The 16999-nt window shown below is 58.3% G+C and overlaps 1 protein-coding gene across 1 annotated transcript; it reads right to left on the bottom strand.

Annotated features, from left to right (window-relative positions):
- Positions 1–844: 844 nt before the first annotated feature.
- On the bottom strand, positions 845–15148 carry OSBPL7 (oxysterol binding protein like 7). Its single transcript, XM_036269134.1, has 23 exons — positions 14987–15148; positions 13546–13700; positions 13328–13453; positions 12974–13027; positions 12271–12384; positions 11835–11945; positions 11619–11736; positions 10914–11017; positions 10482–10574; positions 10265–10397; positions 10092–10186; positions 9827–9922; positions 8986–9123; positions 8313–8406; positions 7543–7790; positions 7232–7369; positions 4498–4561; positions 4310–4388; positions 2775–2919; positions 2535–2679; positions 2325–2451; positions 1995–2117; positions 845–1863 (listed from the first exon to the last, which is right to left on the bottom strand). Exons 2-23 carry the CDS (start codon positions 13636–13638, stop codon positions 1755–1757), a joined length of 2547 nt encoding a protein of 848 aa, XP_036125027.1. The 5' UTR covers positions 13639–13700; positions 14987–15148; the 3' UTR covers positions 845–1754.
- Positions 15149–16999: the final 1851 nt, after the last annotated feature.

Raw genomic sequence — 16999 nt, 5'->3', positions numbered from 1 at the left:
GCCCTCCACCCTCCCCCAGGGGAGGGAGAAGAAAAGGACTAGAATTGAAAGGGCTCCTGGGGTCCCTTCTGTTCCTGCTCCCCCCGCCAGGAGGCACAGCCTGCTCTTGAGACACCCATCAAACCAGAGCAGGGCCTGGGACCTGAGCTGCAGTGGGGTGGGGTTAGGGGCTAAGAGGCCATGAATGAATTTGGGAGCCTGGGCCACTACACATACAGCCTCCTCTAAGGTACAGAGGAAGTGTCTGAACAGAGAGGTAAGGCACTTGAGCAAGATCACAGTTTTGAAATAAGCTGGGCTCCGCCTAGGTGGCGGGATCAGAGAAACTGCAGCTGACCCTGTTCTCCAGTCCCTCTGGTCTCTTCCCTCCCTCCCACCTTTCCTTGAACACACATTAGTCTGGGGGTGGAGATGGAGGCTCAGACCTGGCAGAAGATGCTGGGTATGGGGTCAGCACTCTATGCCAGAGGGCAACAGGGACCACATTTTCTTCCTAGCTGAGGAGTTTGGCTTTTTCCTTTAGGCGCTCAGAAGCAATGGATATACTTGAAGCAAGTACAAGGTGCCATTTTTCTCTTTTAAAATCTCACCCTGAAAGCCAGCATTACAATGCAAATGACTGGGGCTCCGAGGCTACTGCAATCGCCTAGACAAGGGCTAACAAGGGCCCAGCCCAGGCCTGGTACAGTTTCAAGGGCCAGACTGAGGGACACGAGGTCGTATTGACATGATGTGAGGATTAAGGGAGAGAGACGCCATTGGTTTTTCAGTCGGTAACTGTGGGCCTTTGCTGAGCTTGAGCACGTGTGTTTCAGTGAATGGTCACAGGCCAAAGTTTGGGACAGTCTTTATTGGAGCTTGGAATGTCAGCAGTTCACCTTGGTCAGAGGCAGACTGTGTGAAAATGAGCAGCAACAAGTGGCGGACACCCAGGTCTAGGCTGCATTAGGAACCCTGCTCGCCCGCAAGCAGCACACACGCGCACACACACACACACACACGTGCGCACACACGTGCGCGCGCGCGCACACACACACATACACGCTCACTCACTCCCGGTGGCTCTGAGCCAGCTGCCCTGCCTGCTCAGTCTGCTCCCCACCTCTTGGAGAGGCCTTGTCTGCTCGAGCGGGATCCTGAAGGAAACCACTTGGGAACAGGGCTGAAGGAGCTGGAAGCTGCAGGTGTTTCGTAGTTTGGGACAAGGAGATCCAGGAGGATGAGAGAGATTGCCAGGGACCAAGCAGAGGAAGCCCTGCTAGACCAGGGTACGGGGGAGATGCTGGAGAGGAGCTTAAGAGGGACGGGTGGAAGAAAAGGTCCTCTCCTCTCCTTCATTCACCCCCAACCACATGGCTGGGGCCAGAGCCCTGGCATAGAAAGCCTGGGGACATCTAGGGGTCCCCTGTGTCCTAGGAAGGCACTGAAATGGGGAGCAGATCCTGGAGAGCCTGGGATCTCCCCCAAGTACCTCAACAGGGAAGAAAGGGGGTGACAGAGCAAGAAGGGTCTTACATGCCGGTGATGGGGGCAACGAGACTGAGGAAGCACAAATCCTGTTCTCACCCCAAACATGGGGTGGGCAATGGGCTGAGATGCAGCCCCTCTGGCCTGCAGAGGGGAGAGGGCCAGAGCCAGGGCTGCCCCTCCGGTCTCCAGGGCAGTGAGTGGGGGAGCCTGGCCTCTCCCATGTGTCCGTGGTGGGGGTGGAGGCAGGAGGGAGGAGCTGGAGCCTCCTGCCCCGAGGGCCAAGGCTACCAGAGCACGGCCCCATCCAGGTTCCCGTACCCTGGCTCAGCCCGCAGCCGCCAGTACGTGTTGTTAGTCACCCACCACTCCTTTCCGCTGCCATCTGTCTGCTTCCTACGGGAAGAGAGCCATGAAAGAGAAGAGTGAACATCCAGAATTAAGGCTGGTTGGAGATGCTGGTTGGAGGGGGCAAGAGGGGAGGACAGGGACGCCTCAACTGCAGAGCAGAGGGCGAGGCGGAGGACCTGAAGAAGCGCGCCTGGTGGACGATATTGTTCTCCTCCATCACTTTGCGTCTGTCTCGCTGGAGCTGCTCAATCCTTCTCTTCTGGGCCTCGGCGGCCTGTATGTTCCCCTCCTCCAGGTACCTGAGCATCCAGACTGCCATCAGCAGAACTGTCCCCTCAGGGACCCCCAAATCTGAGGCCTCTGTCTCCTGCCCAGCTCGGCCCCCAGACAGGCCCCATCTCCCTGAGGCAGCCGAGGGAAGGAAGGACAGTCCCAGCTCTACTTGGAAGCCCGCAGCGGGGAGGGAGGAGGCTGGTGGTCCTAAGGCAGAGCCAGCTGGCACTGACCTCTGGTCTGGCCGCAGCCGGGTGTCTGTGGAAGGCAGTGACCGTTTCAGCTCCGCCGTCAGCTCATTCAGCTCCAAGGCAAACTGAGTGAAGCCGAAGTTTCGCTCATAGTCTGGGGGCATTGAGTCTGGGGGGAAGGCAGGGGCTGGGACAGGTGGACTGCCATCGCTGTCCTCAGCCTGCTCAGTTCTCCCTGATCACTCCACTTACTGGGTTTCCAGATGCACTGACCACCAGGCAGGGGTCCCCGGTACAGCCCCTCATTCCACTTCCCGAAGAGTCGGTGGAGGACACGGCCGCTCCGGCTGAACACGGCACCCTGCACCTCGTGGATGTTGGAGGTCCAGTACTTGGCCTGGAGTGGGATGGAGACAGGTGACAGAGAGATGCCCCCCCTTCTCCCAGCATGAACTGCTGGGGTGGCTGGGCAGGGGCAGGGCATGTGCCCACCTTGCAGAAGGTGATCTTGCAGTGACAGGAGCTGTCCCTCGTGTTCCGGATGAGAACCTCCCCATAGTGCTCGATCCAGCGCTGGCCACTCAGAATGTTGTGAATGCAGGATGTCACCTTGTTCCACTCAAAGTGGTCCCCAAACCTGAGGGGGACAGAGCATGGGAGGGAGCTGGCTGGCCCTGGGGAACAAGGGCCACCCTGAGCCAAGAGCCTGTGTCTTTGGAGCAGGTCATGTGGGTCTGTGGAAGAAACCCTGGGGTCCTGGCTCTGTCTCTCCTGTGAAGGGTGACTTGTTTATCAGGCAGAGCAGCTTCCCAGAGAATATGCAACTAGTGCATCTCTGTTCACTAATGAAGTTCCCGGATGCCGAAGCCATGGATATAAACACAGACGGGCTGTGCCCTGGATGCAGGGATGGGGGTGGCTCTGTTCTGTTACCCTGTTTACCTCCCTCTTCCATCCTGTTGTTCATTCCTCTCATTTTTATAGAAGAGCCAACTTGAGGTTCTGAGGTGTGAAGTCTTTTTGTCACTTTCTTAACTACTAAGTGGCAGAACCAGGACTCCCAGCCAGGACTTTTTTTTTTTAATCCTCACCCAAGGATATTTTTTCTTTTTTTTTCAGATAGAGTGGGAGGGAGAGAGAGAGAAACATTGACGTGAGAGGGACACATCTACTGGTTGCCTCCCACACAACCCCAACCGGGGCCTGGGACAAACTGCAACAGAGGTACGTGCCCTTGACTGGAATCGAATCTGTGACTCATTGGTTCGCGGGCCAACAGTCCAACCACTGAGCCAAACCGGCCAGGGCCCAGCCAGGACTTCTGGCCCCAAAGCCCAGGCTCTTTCCCCCCACTCCCAACACTGCCCTCTGGCTAACTCCTGGACCACGCTGGGTAAGGCCCTCTTCTCTGGCTACAGTCCCCACCTGTAAAACGAGCTGGATGAGGATGTTTCAAATGTGGTTTGTGATGAGTTCTGAGATCAATTTAGGGGTGTGTGTGTATGTGTGTGCTGACCTGAAGTCTCAAATGCATTTCTTACTCTGAGTCATGGTCAAAGAAGTGTGAAAGCCACTGATCAGATGACCTCAGTGAGCCCTCCCAGCTCTGCCAAGCTAAGATGTCCCACCTTCCTCTGCTGCACTGGTTCTCAACCTTCCTAATGCTGCGACCCTTTCATACAGGTCCTCATGCTGTATGTGGCGGATCTGCATGTGGGCGGACCCGTCTGGAGACGGACAGAGGAGCGGTGTCTCGGTTCCTAAAACCATCAGAAATATGTGTTTTCCGATGGCCTTAGGTGACCCCTGTGAAAGGGCTGTTCGACCCCCAAAGGAGTCACGACCCACAGGTTGAGAACCGCTGCTCTACTGGAAACGCTGCAAACATAGGAGCACTGTGTACAGACACTGTCCCGTCCCCAGCGGCTTCAGGCCAGACCTTCCTATCCTGTCCTTCCCGCCTGCCCATCCGGCCTGGAGGAGGTGGCCTGCGCACTGGGCCTGGCTGAGCACGTAGGAACACTCACCTGGGCAGGCTGACGTTAACTGTCCCCACAGGCACAATCTCCAGGGATTTCCCCCAGAACTTGTTCTTCCACTTCATGTCTGGAATTGGGTTGAGGGAGCGAGAGGGACAACCGTGATAAGACCAGAGTGTCCCAGCCCCTCCCCCTGCCCTTCACCCCCAGGTCCACCCCACCACACCCCTCCTCACCTTGCCAGAAGATGAAGTTCTCAGACTCCGCATGGCACGCCGAGATGGGGGGGTGGTGGGAGACCTTGGTGAGCGAGGAAGTTCTCTTGAGGCCCCGGAAAGCCCACCCCCACCCCCAGTCCCTCTGTGAACCAGGACATCAGCTAGTTCAGGTTTCTTGTCCCTGGAACCCTTAGCCACCATCCAAATGTCATGTTTCTTTGTCCATGAGGCCCCTACTCTCTCCTTCTTACTCCCCTCTAGAGCCGTCCTGGCCACTCCATCTATGGTGCCCTCCAGAACCCCTGCTGCAGCCTATCGAGTTCTCTAGCAGCGGCAGGGGACTCCACTGTGCCCTGCCTGACAGCCAACCTTCCCATGAGGACCCTCTTCACTCGCCTTCTTCTCCTCAAAGCTTCTATCACCCCGCAGCCTGCACACCGCACCCTTGGGGAACCCTGACCTGTGCCCTGGGAACGGCTCCACATCTGGAACCTCACAGCCTGCCTGCCGGGCCTCTGCCCTTCCCTGTCACCCGGAGCTCCTGCCAAGACCTCCGGCTGCTCTGCTTCGTCATGGCCTGTTGGCCAGGGCTTCACCTCCTTCCCACCCTGCTGAGACTCCTCCACCCTTCCAGCCCTCCCACCCGGCACCCAGGACAGCCTGCTGCCACACTCGCACACCCCCAGCATCGGAGCCTCCTCCGTGCTGCCCCAACTGCCTGCTCTTTAGAACTGCACCCCTCCCCCAGCACATGCTGAGAAACTTCGAATCCTGCATCATGTCTACACCTGGGATCTCCGTATCACCCACAGTCTGAGGGCCTACACCCAGGCCATCCCCTTCAAACCACATTCACCCCCATAATCAGAGGGAGAACAGAGCTGGCCACTCCTGCCACCCTGACCTGCTGGCCCGGGCCCGCCCCCTCCACGCTGCCTCCCACGCTCCTGCAGGCCCTCCTCCTGGCCTCGCCCCTCTCTCTGCACTGCAGTCTCCCCTCCACATATCTCTTTCCCTCTGAATAGAAATATCTCCTATTTCTTCCACCTCTCTAGTCAGGCACATCTCTGCTAACGTGTGCAGGGAACAGGCACACAGCACAGCTGTCCCCTCAGAGGGGCGGGGGGTCACTTTCTACTGCACACACTACTGGACTGTGTGAGCTCGTCGTCATGTTTTCAAAATCATTTAAAACCTGAACAATTAAAAATATTGCCTCAACCCTTTATCTCCCTCTCTGGCTGCCTCCGTCTTTCCCTCCTCTTTTCCCTTACTGAAAAATATTTTGTAAATATTCTACATTTTTCTCTCCTATTTGTTGTTGTTAATCCTCACCTGAAGATGTGTGTGTGTGTGTGTGTGTGTGTGTGTGTGTGTTATATAATATATATGTGTGTTGTTGATCTTCATCGAGGATATTTCTCCATTGATTTTTAGATAGAGTGGAAAGGAGGGAGGGCGGGAGGGAGGGCGGGAGAGAGAAACATCGATGTGACAGAACCTGCAACCAGGTACTGCCTTTAACCGGGAATCGAACCTGAAACTGGTCAGTCTATGGGCCGATGCTCTAACCGCTGAGCCACACCAGCCAGGGTCCCTTTTTTTTCACTTCCACTTTACACTCACTGTACCCCAGCCTCGGCCCCAGCCTTTGTCTGACATCTCCCTCATCGGGACGCTAATGACACCCTCATAATTCCCAAGGCCATGCCCTCCCTCCCCCTTCACCTCAGAGCTCCTCCACCATCCCTGCCCACATCTCCCAGACCCTTTCTGGGAGCAGTCTGTGACTTCGCCTGCCATCTAAGTGGTCACTTCCCCACTTAGTGTCCCCCACCCAGTGCTTTCCAAGGACTGCAAGCCCACATGCCCGGAAGTCAAGCCCCCACAGGCCAGGAGTCTGCTAACTCAGCTACCTTCCTCACAGACGCTCCATCTTGCTAACTGGCAATGCCACACAGCCACCAAATCCCCAGGCCGAAAATCCAGGCCATCCCCGACTTCTCCCTCTCATCAGCTGCCTCCCTACTCCCTACTTGTAAGAACATTCTGCTGACCTCTGAGCCCTGTCAAGGGCTCTACATAAATAGCCCCTGAGTCCCCGGTCCACCCATCCAGCTGCCACGCCTAAGTGCAGGTCCTCAGCTCTCGGGGAGACGACTGAAATGGCCTCCTAATAGCTTTCTCTGACCACACGCCGCTGCCCAGGCGTTCTTTACCCAGAGTAATTCTGAGCATGTCACTCCGCTGCTTCAAACCCTCCGATGACTCCCCATGGCCTTCAGGATTTAAAAACAACAAACCCTCCTTCCCTTCACCACCTACAGGACTCCTTGGGGTCTGGCCCGGCATGGTCTTCCAGCCCTGTCTACCTCCTTCCACACCCGCTCCACCCATCCTTTACACTCTGCGACATCCCGGGCTACCCACCCCTTGTGCTCCTGCGAACTCCAGTTCCTCCTTCAGGTCTTAGCTCACCATCAGCCCCTAGAGCATGCCTTCCCAGGGGGAGCGACCAACCTAGGAGCTTCCATGATCCCAGCTCTGGAACATGGCACAGTAACTCCTTGTTTCAAGTCCGTGTCCCACACTAAGCGGGGAGCTCCTTCGAACAGAGCCCTCTGTACCTCCACCACGTGGCCCAGCGCCTGGCACCCAGCCAACCGCCCGGTGCTCTCTCCCTCCCATGCCCCGGCGCCCCCGAAGCTCAGGCTCTTCCCTGCCCCGGCCACCCCTCTCCCGGGGCCCATACCTGCTCACTGATGAAGCGGAAACCTCGGTCCGGCCGCTCACACTCGTAGGTCTCCCCCAGGACAGGGTTGAAGGGCTTGCAGCCTGCCCGGTGGTACGTGGAGGAGTAGGCAGAGACAGCGAAGGCTGCGATGTGCACCTGGAGGAGGAAGGCAGGGAGAAGGCCACTGGGTGGTGGGATCAGAGAGACACCGCCCACTCAAGCAGACTGGAGTACTGGGCAGTGAAACAGCCCAGCCAGGACCCTCCGGGGGGCAGAGACCCCAGGAGGAAGAGGCAGCCGCTGGGCCAAGGGCACGGAGGGGCCAGTACCATGCGCTCGCAGGGGTCGGCGATGCGGCTGGCCTGGTCCAGGAGGCTGCTGTACTCCAGCTCCTCACAGAGCCGCTGCAGAGTGTTGAGTGGCTCGTTGAGCTGCACAGGCATCGACACCTTGGACAGGTCCTTGCCGATGTTGTTACGCAGTATGTTCCACAGGCTCACGTCAACCCCAGGTCCACTGGCTGCCGGCAGGCAGCGGCGACGAGGTGGGCCTGGAGCTCTCCCGGGAACACATACCCCTGGGGCCCACCCCAGTCATGTCACTCTAGGCTGCCTGCCACCTCAGGGCCAGTCCCCGCTCGCTATGGGGCAGGGCAGCTGGGGTCTCCTTCTCGACAGGCTCCAGGGGGATTTAGGTGGGCAGCAGAGAAACCCTGTACCCCAGAGGCCCGTACCAAGTCCCCACCCTTGCCTTCTGTCCCTTTGATAAACAGAAACTGATGTCAGGATGCAAATTATTCAACCCATTTTCTAGATGAGGGAACAGGCTCCACGAGTGAAATGACATGTCCAAAGCCACGCTGCTCAAAAGTGGCAAAGTGGGATCCTCCCCTCTACAGGCCCTATCCGACCCTTTCCAGAGGAGCCTGTCCCACTTCCGGAGCTGACAGCCCCGCCTTCCTCTCCTCCTGGGGTCGCCTCTGGAGTCAGCCGAAGCCACCAGTCACCACAAGGGACTGCCTCCCCCAAGGGCCTGGGCTATGGACACCACCATTTCTCTGCCCCTCCAGCCCCTCCCTGCCCAAACACCTGGCTGGCACCTTTCTGATAGCGCTCAGTCCCCCTGAGGTCCAGCACCTCCTCGGACAGGCTGGTGGTGATTTCACTGGTGCACGACTCCTCCTCCTCTGAGCCCTGGGCCGGGACAGATGACAGGCCGGGCAGACTGGGCCTCCCCCCGGCAGCTGGGCAGTGCCTAGGGCCTGGCAAGACTCTGCCCAGCTAGCCCTTTGGTGGGAAGGGGAAGAGAACATATTTGGGGAGGTCTGAGCCCTAAGACACTGCCCCGGAAGGCCTGGCATCACCTGCCACCTTGGGAGAGGGGGGGCCTGGCCCTATGACTGGGGGGGTGGGTGGGAGAAAATCGGGGAAGTGGAGAGACACAAAGGGGAGGCGGGTGGGATTACTAAGATTCAGGGGGGAGGGGTCAGGGGAGCACTGGGTCTGAAATGGCGTCACAGGAAAGTGGCTGGGGTGGGGCTGAGACGGCAATTTCAGGAGAACTCAGTGGGGATAAGGCATGTCAAACTGGAAGGAGGGTCCCAGCAGAGATTTGTGGTCAGGGCCACTCAAATCCAGCAGGGTTGTACATGTTCCCAGAGATAGGCGCTGAGGCCGTTAGAAAGGATTCGAGAGTCTGTAGGTTCTGGTCTCCCTGGATCCCTCTCCATCCGCAGGCCCCAGCTCTCGAGGCCGGCTTCTCGCCTCCCTCACCTCATTCTCAGACGAGCTGGCGGAGAGAAGGACCTCACAGGCATCAAAGAACTCGGTGTGGGAATCAGCGAGGGACAGGATGCTGCTCTGAGACAGCTGGGGGGTCAGCTCTCGCCCCTTCAGGTACAGAGTTTCTTGCTGTGGGAGCAGGATGGATGTCAGGCCAGGCTGGGAGAGGCAGGCAGGGCTCCCCTAGCCTGACGGCTCCCGTGAGTGGGAAGCATAACCAGGATGAGTCTGAAACCTGTGGAGCACAAGATGCAGACGGGGCAGGCGAGCGGAATGAACTCCCGCCTGGGGGGTAAGGAGACAGGCTCCCCAGTACCTGCTCACTCTGCCTGAGCGCCGACTCAGCCCAGCTCCCAGCTCTCTGTGTGTCCTGACTCAGTCAGCCCTGACGCTCACCCTATGAGGCTGGTGCACTCAGTACCCCCACTTTGCAGGTTATGACACTGAGGCTCAGGGTCCCAAATTGGTCACATTTGACATGCAGTGGAGCCAAATTCAAACCCATGGAGGGCCCGGAGTCTTTGCTCAGAACTCCTAAGTCCCAGCTCAGCTGGTCCACCCGTGTGAGAGCCTGGGCCCATCAATGGACTCTCTGAGAGTCAGCTTCTTCATCTACGAACTTGAGGGTAGGACTCACTGCCTCACAGGCCTGCGGATTAGAAAGCATTCCGCACTGTTAAGTAATGACCAAAACACGCCTGCTGCCAGTGTTATGGGGCAGGGTTGGAGCTCGAATTTGGGGGCTGTTTCAGGTCTGAAAACCAACCATGCCTTCACTTCTGCTAGGACAGAGGCCCAGGAAAAGTGATCCCCACAGCCTCCCGGCTCCTACCTCCTCAGGGTTGAGGGAGCTAAAGGAGTCTGCCGTCGTGTCCGAGGAGATGGACAGTGAATGGAGGCGCCTTGGGCCAGCTGAGGCCTCAGAGACCTGCAGGGAGAGGGTGGGTAAGGGGACAGGAGCCAGGAGGATGAGGCCTGCCCTGCCGAGACTGTCTCTGCCGTGCCCCTCCTGGCCCTGGTCTGTTATCACCCCTCGGCCTGCAATCCTCAGTCTCAAGCCCTCTGCTCCCACCAGCCACACTGTCCCCAGGCCTCACCCCCACTCTGGAGAGCTCGGAACCGTGGTGCAGATCCCTCAGCTGGTCCCGTTCAGCGGTGAGGGCAGCCAAGACACTGCTGAGGGAGCTGTGCACTGGGAAGGCAGGGGCAGGCCATCAGACTCCTCTTCCTCTCCCCGCCTGCCCCTCACCGCCCTCTAGCACACACTCACCCTTTTGGGCCAGGGCCCAGAAACTGCGCTGCAGGTGGGCATAGTCTGGGGGTGGCATCCCACGGGGTCCTGAGTGGTCCCTCGACTCCAGGTATCGAGACAGGTTGGGAACAGAGCCATGGAGACGACCCACCTATGGGTGAAGGAGAGGGGCTGAAGGGGACAGCCGCCTTCAGAGCGTCCCACCCCAGTGACTGGGGTCTGCACCCCACCTCACCCGTCCAATGGTGTCGTCCTTGGCAAAGCTCTGTGTGCACCACATGCGGCTGGTCCGTTTCCCCTTCTTGGGTCTCTCTGTCATCACCGAGGCCTGGCAAGTCGCGGTGAGAGAAGTTGCAATCTCAGGGTGGGGAAAGGGGCAGTAACCACAAAGCCGGGAGAGAGGCAGATGGCCACAGAAGGGGGCAGAGACAAGCGACATCCCAAAGACCGACACCCTGGCAGACAGGAGGAAGGGGTCTCTCCAAAGGGACAGAGAGACAACCCGAGGCGAGACATAGGAGGAGAGGCAACTAGGCAGGTGCATAGCTCTCCTGAAAACAGCAGTGACATAAGGGGACTGGGGACCTGTCCCAGGAAGTGATGGCATGAAGGAAGCAAGCAGGAGAGAGACCCAGGGCACGACCTGGCAGCCTCCCCTGGACCTCACCTGGTGTGTGGGGATAACAGGGGCCGAGGGGATTCGGTGCAGGGACTCCAGGCTCTGAAGGAGTCTGTGTAGTTCCTGGAGCTTCCCCTGACACTCAGAGAGCTCTGCAGGAAGAATGAATGGAGGCGGTCCTTCCAACACTGGCTGGGCACCCCAAAACCTGTCCGCCAGCTTTCCTTCCTCCTCCAAAGACTTCCCCCGGCAGCCAGGGAAACCCTGACACTGCGCCCCGACCCTGACTGTGAGCCCAGGGCACTTCCCAGTTCCCACCCCTGCTCTGGCCTCGCGCGCTCCTGTCCACTGTCTCCACACCCCAGCTCCCGAGGCCTCGCTTCTCTCCTGCTTGGTTTGCACCTCCTCTGCAGGGCCAGCATCACAGCCCCCACTCCCAGAGCCCCACCCCAGAGCCCCACCCCTGGCACTCCTCCTCCCTGCGTTGGCATCTGCCATCTTCCTTCTCCTGAGGCTTGGCCCTGTGCCCAGGGCACGAGCCCCGTCACCCTGTGTAAGACTGGGACTCCCAGGACAGGGCCTGAGTAGACCCAATCAGCTTGGAGGCCGAAACTGTCTCCCCCATCAGACTGGGGCTCCCTGAGGTAGGCATGATCACATTTTAACATGTTCTCCTCCTTGTGACCACCGATGCCATCGAAACCTGACAACGTGGGCCCTCCCCACTGAGGCGTGGTGCCAGGGGCCCCTCACCATGAGAGCAGCGGTCTAGGCCATCACTGCCCCTCAACCAAGAAGACACCTTCTCCCGAGGCCCAACCCCAGGCAGAGCTGAGGTACCAACTGCTGTGGGAAGCTGGGCACCAGGAACCTGTGGGGTGAGTCAAGGGTCAGGAAGGATGGTGGCCGCCTCCCCGGGTCTCACTGTTCCCAGAACCCCCACACCGCCCGCCCCAGGGCCCATCTTACTTTCCGGTGAGCGCTGCCGGGCAGCGGGCCGCGGGGCAGGTCCAGGCGCTGGGCCAGGCGATGGGCGCGCAGCTGGGCCACCCAGCGCTGGAACAGGTCCTGGGATTTGATCTGCAGAAGTGATGGTGAGAGGGAGGGACACATGAAAGGAAGACTGCTTTCCGGGGGCGAGAAGCTGGGGCTCCGGTCCCCAGGCAAACGGGCGCTCTCCCTTCGGTGTCCAGCTCGTGCAAAGGCCCCTGGCAGGGAGGCGGAACACAGCTTCCCCAAGTGTCAGCTCTCAGCTCTGCTGCTCACATAACCACCGACGGGGGCAGCTTGCCATTGGCTGCTGGACATGATGGGAACCCCCTCAGCCCCTGTCCCCTCTCCTGTGTGCCCCAGTGCCTCTGCCAGGCTGGAGGCCAAGCCACCAATTGGCTTCCAGGGATGTCACCTTGAGGTGGTAGATGTTGTCTTCGGTGTCAAGATCAATACGCTGGGCCTTTTTGTTGATGGACATGACAGACAGTCGGACATCAATGGAGCCATGGAGCTTCCCCTTGGTAATCTGAGTGAGGGTGGAGGGACGGTGAGGGGAAAGGGGCTGGTTTTGGACCCCTGGGCCACAGAGCCATCACGTTCCTGAGGCCACTCCAGGCTCGAAGGCCAGGCAGCAGGTTCAGCCTCACGACCAAGTCCCAGTATCAGCAGGGCCCTCTCTGTCATCCTCCAGTGCACAGGACTCAGAATTCACATTCTGAGCTCAAGGGAGGCACAGAGCAGGGAAAACTATCCCCACCCTCGGGGGTCCGCAAGGCTGAGAAAGAGAGAGCCTGGGCTGCTAGGCCTGCGGTTCCTTATTCCCAGCACGAGAACAGGACAAGGAGGCACTTCTGTGCCAGGCACTGTCCTGAGGGTCCTTACCAAGATGACAGTGACCTCACAAATGGGTGATCGACTCTCCCCATCTTAGAGATGAGGGAGGTGAGGCCCAGGGAAGACACTTTCTCAAGACCCCACACCCAGGAATGGTTAGCCTGGGATTCAGGCCCTGCTCTGGGGGCTTCCACAAGCCCCACAAGCCCCCTGCCTGCCCAGGGCATTTGGAACCAGGCTCCTCCCACTACCCCCCCCCCCCCCACAAGGCCCCGACTCACATCTTGCTGAGTAGTTGCATAGCGAAGAATCCCATCCTCAAGCACAAAGTATCTCTGTGACGTTGCCCCGGGGGAACAGGACCCAGGTGACCAAAAAAAGAAGGGTGTGGGGAGAGAGCAACCATACACATGGACTTTTCTCCTTACACACACACACACACACACACACACACACACAAATATATTACCCAGCAGCCTCCAGCATATCCCCATCCTGAGCAACCATACACATGGACTTTTCTCCTTCTACACACACACACACACACACACACACACACTATATTACCCAGCAGCCTCCAGCATATCCCCATCCTGCCCTGAAGCTGGCCCTGCCCTTTGCCCTGCCCAACCTACCTTGTGCCAGCCCTTCAGGGGCCACTTCCTCTTCTTGAGCAGGTGTCCTTCCTGCCTCTCGGGCATGATACCCTCTGCACCTTGACGGCCCCTAGGCTCCTCCACCACCTCCCACAGCTCAGAGGCCTGCAGTCCAGGACAGAGTCAGGAGGGGTGGCTGGTAAGGCCCCTTTGGGCCAGATAAAGCCCACCCATTGGCCTGCTTCCCGCCCTCAGACCTGCTGGGCGCTGCTGGACTTTGCAGACTGAGTGCTCTCGGACAGCGAGGGAGGGCCCCTCTCTTGGAAGTCCATGGAGAAGGGAGCAGCCATTCCCTGCTGAGGACTCAGAGCAGGGTGGAAGGGGAAGGATGTCACCTTGTCCTGAGGGGGCCCTTGAAGCAAGAGAGAGACCTCATTAGCACAGACCCTACTATCACCTTCTCTACCTCCAGCCTCTCCTGCACCCTCTGTGTTCACCAGCACTTCTTCCACTCACCTGTCCTGCCTCTCCTGAGTCTGCTCCTACCCCATCTTGGGTGGGTCTCCCTGCCTATACCTTCCTGAAACCACTGTGTCCTAGTTCAGAGAGGCAGGCCAGTGCCCAGAGAACACCGTGAGAAGTCCACCAGCCCCACCCTGAGCACACATTCTTGGGCTCCAGGAAACATTCACTGCTTTCTCTGGAGGACTCCCTGGGGGTGATCAGAGGTGAGGCAGAGTAGAGAAAGAGGCCAGAGGAATTCAGAGACTAGACTAGCAAGATCTCAAGACCCCGCACCTCCACCTCATGGCCTGGAGACTCCTCTGTTATGATACCCCCACAGAGCCCCTCAACCCCTTCCTTCCAACTCCCCACCAATTGGTCCCCATATCTTCTAGTTCTTGGGCTCCCATTTTCTGCATAGGGAAACTGAGGCCTGAGACAGCCCCCTTTGTTCCCTGTGCCTCCTCCTATCAAACATCCCCCTAGGATGCCCACCTCAGACCCTCAGTGTCCCCCAAAGCCTCACCATCTCCTATCACCCCAGTCCTTGGGATTCCTAAGAAGAACCACACACCCAGAGAGAGCAGGGGGCTGAGCTGATGGAGATAGTGGGGAAGGGGGTGCAGAGAAGAGCTGGCCAAGAACATGCTGAAGTCTGCACAGGTCCTGCAGCAGTGCCCACAGGCACCCTTGGCACCAGCTCTGGCCATCCTGGCTCCAGGGGTAAATCAATAATACATGAGGTTGTGTGTGTGTGAGATGGGGGAGGGGACTGGAGGGGCGAGGTTGGCCTGAGGCTGGGGAAACAGCTCAGATCTTCTGTTGGAGCCTGTAAGCATCTGCGGAGCTGAGGCCAGAGGGAACAGGGGCTCGGTGGGGCAGGGATGGCCAGGAGGTTGGGACAGAGGGGCCCATGCTCCCAGAGGCTGACCTAGGTGGGGAAGCTCCTGCATTCAGCCATCGAAAGTTCCCAAACTGCACCAGTGTTTGGGTATCCCTGTGCCCTTTTCCTGACCCTGAGGGGTCCTGACCCTTCACTGCTTGCAGCTGGAGGGGGAGGCTCTGTCACTAGAAGGTGTGAGGTTGAGGTGAGTCAGGTGAGTGCCCGGTCTCCACCTCCCTTCCTGCCCGCTTCTCCGGAGACCTGCCAGCTTCAGTGGGAGGAATGTCAGCTGATGCCGCGGGGCCCCTTACCCCAGGGTCCATGGATGCCAGTGCTCCTTGGCCCGCACGCAGCTCTGCCTCTGAGTCACCGTCTCCGAGTCGCCTGCTCCCTCCTCATGGAGCTAAGTGGCAGCAGCTGCTGCAGGAACCAGGAAGGAAACAGTGGAGCCTCCCCTCTAGCCGGATCTCCCCACCTTCCCCTCCCCGGCTCTTCCTCCCGCCAAGCTCTGGGCAGCTGCTCAGCTCTGCCACCCTGCTCCCTGGAGGACTCAGGGCTGAGTGACTCCCCAGAACGAAGGAGGGCTGGGAGTAGCGGCAGAGTCCCCATGGGGCAGTTCCAAAGGGATCACGGAGGACCAGGGAGCTGCTGGCCTAAAGCCAGTGGTGGTAAAGGGTTTTATTCAAGACTAGCATGGCCTTGACCCATTAATACCCAAGTCCATTTTCTTATTAACTAACTCCTGCCTCTCATTTTACATCTGAAAATAGATTGCAAAACGTGGAGCCAGCAAAGTATCAGGTTGATGGGAAGGGGTGGATGTCCCTTTCAGATAGTGCCAAGAGCACAGTCAGCAGGGCAGTCCAGCCTCAAAAGGGCCAGTGGGTGGCCCCCACAGCGGCTGTCACTGGTCCCATGGGGTGGGGGGACTGAAAGCACCTGTGTGGCAAGACAAATCCCCCAGCCTGCTGAGTGTCTGCACAGGAACAGGTCTGGGGCAGGAACCAGCTGGCTGTCAAAGGGCTAGCTGGCACCAACTCGGGTACCCTCCCTTTCTGAGCACCTGCCCTTCTGCTGGAATACTATGTTCGGCTGCTCAAGTCTAAAAATCAGTTCCTGAGAAAGGTCTAAAATTCATTGAAACGAATGTGAAATGGACTGACAGCTTTAAGTGCAGTGAAACCTCTTTCTAGAAAATGGATTTTAAAGGGGGGGGCCTTAGGCCCCACTAGCAGGTAAAAAATGCAATGTGGGGTTTTTTTGTTTTTTTTTTGTATTTATCTTCAGATAGAGCAGGAGGAAGAGAGAAACATTAATGTAAGAGAGACACATTGAGTGACTGCCACCAACACAACCCCAACTGGGGCCGGGGACAAACTGCAACCAAGGTACGTGCCCTTAGCGGGAACCGAACTCAGAACTCTCTGGTCCGTGGGCCGACGCTCTAACAACTGAGCAAAACTGGCCAGGGCAAAGTGGGGTTCTTCTTTGATCCAGAAATGCTTTAAGCCCTGGCTGGTTTGGCTCAGCGGTTGGAGCATCAGCCTGCGGAACACAGAGTCCCGGGTTCGGTTCCTGCTAGGGGCACGTACCAAGAAACAAAACAAAACAAAAAAAAACAGAAATGCTTTAGGCTACTTCCTGCCTCCATCTTGTACCTACATGGCCCCTTGGCTGACTCTTCTCGGTCTTACACATCTCTCAGATGTCTGCTCTCGGCGCCATTCAGAACCTCGGCACAGCTCCAGCCACCCCAGAAGGGTGCTGCTGCTCCTGGTGGTTCTGGGAGTCAGGACACCACTGGGCAGCACTGGCCAGACCAGGTCTGGCATCCAGGAGCCTCAGGGGCCTTTTAATTCATTTCACGTTGATTGAGCATCCTTCGTGCCCAGCACAGAGCTGGACACTGTGGGCAGCTGGTCCTAGACTAGGCCACAGAAAAGCTGCGGCAGATCACCTCTGCCAGAGCGCGGCCTGCCCGGAAATCGGGAAGCAGTGGCACTGCTCCAAGCCCAGGAGGGGTGTCAGCAGCCATTCTCCCCACATCACCCGTGTGCACCCAGAACATGCTCCAAGGGCAAGGCTAGGCTTCTAGTTAAACATCCTCTCCTTCACTAGGAACTTTTGTTCCCCAAGACTTAGATGAGGCCTTCTACTTAAGACACCCTAAATCCCCCCTTCTCTACAGAATCTGGGTTTCCCCCAGCTCCTTTGCTCAGAACCACCTGAGACATGTTGACTACTGGGTAAAACCGGCAGCCACCTTCAAAAGGATAAGCATGGCCCGACCAGTGTGGCTCAGTGGTTGAGCACTGACCCATGCA

This window comes from Molossus molossus, unplaced genomic scaffold (assembly GCF_014108415.1).
Source record: "Molossus molossus isolate mMolMol1 unplaced genomic scaffold, mMolMol1.p scaffold_m16_p_19, whole genome shotgun sequence".
NCBI classification, from domain to species: domain Eukaryota; kingdom Metazoa; phylum Chordata; class Mammalia; order Chiroptera; family Molossidae; genus Molossus; species Molossus molossus.
Note: the sequence above shows the minus strand (reverse complement) of the source record. Positions and strands in the feature narration are given on the sequence as shown.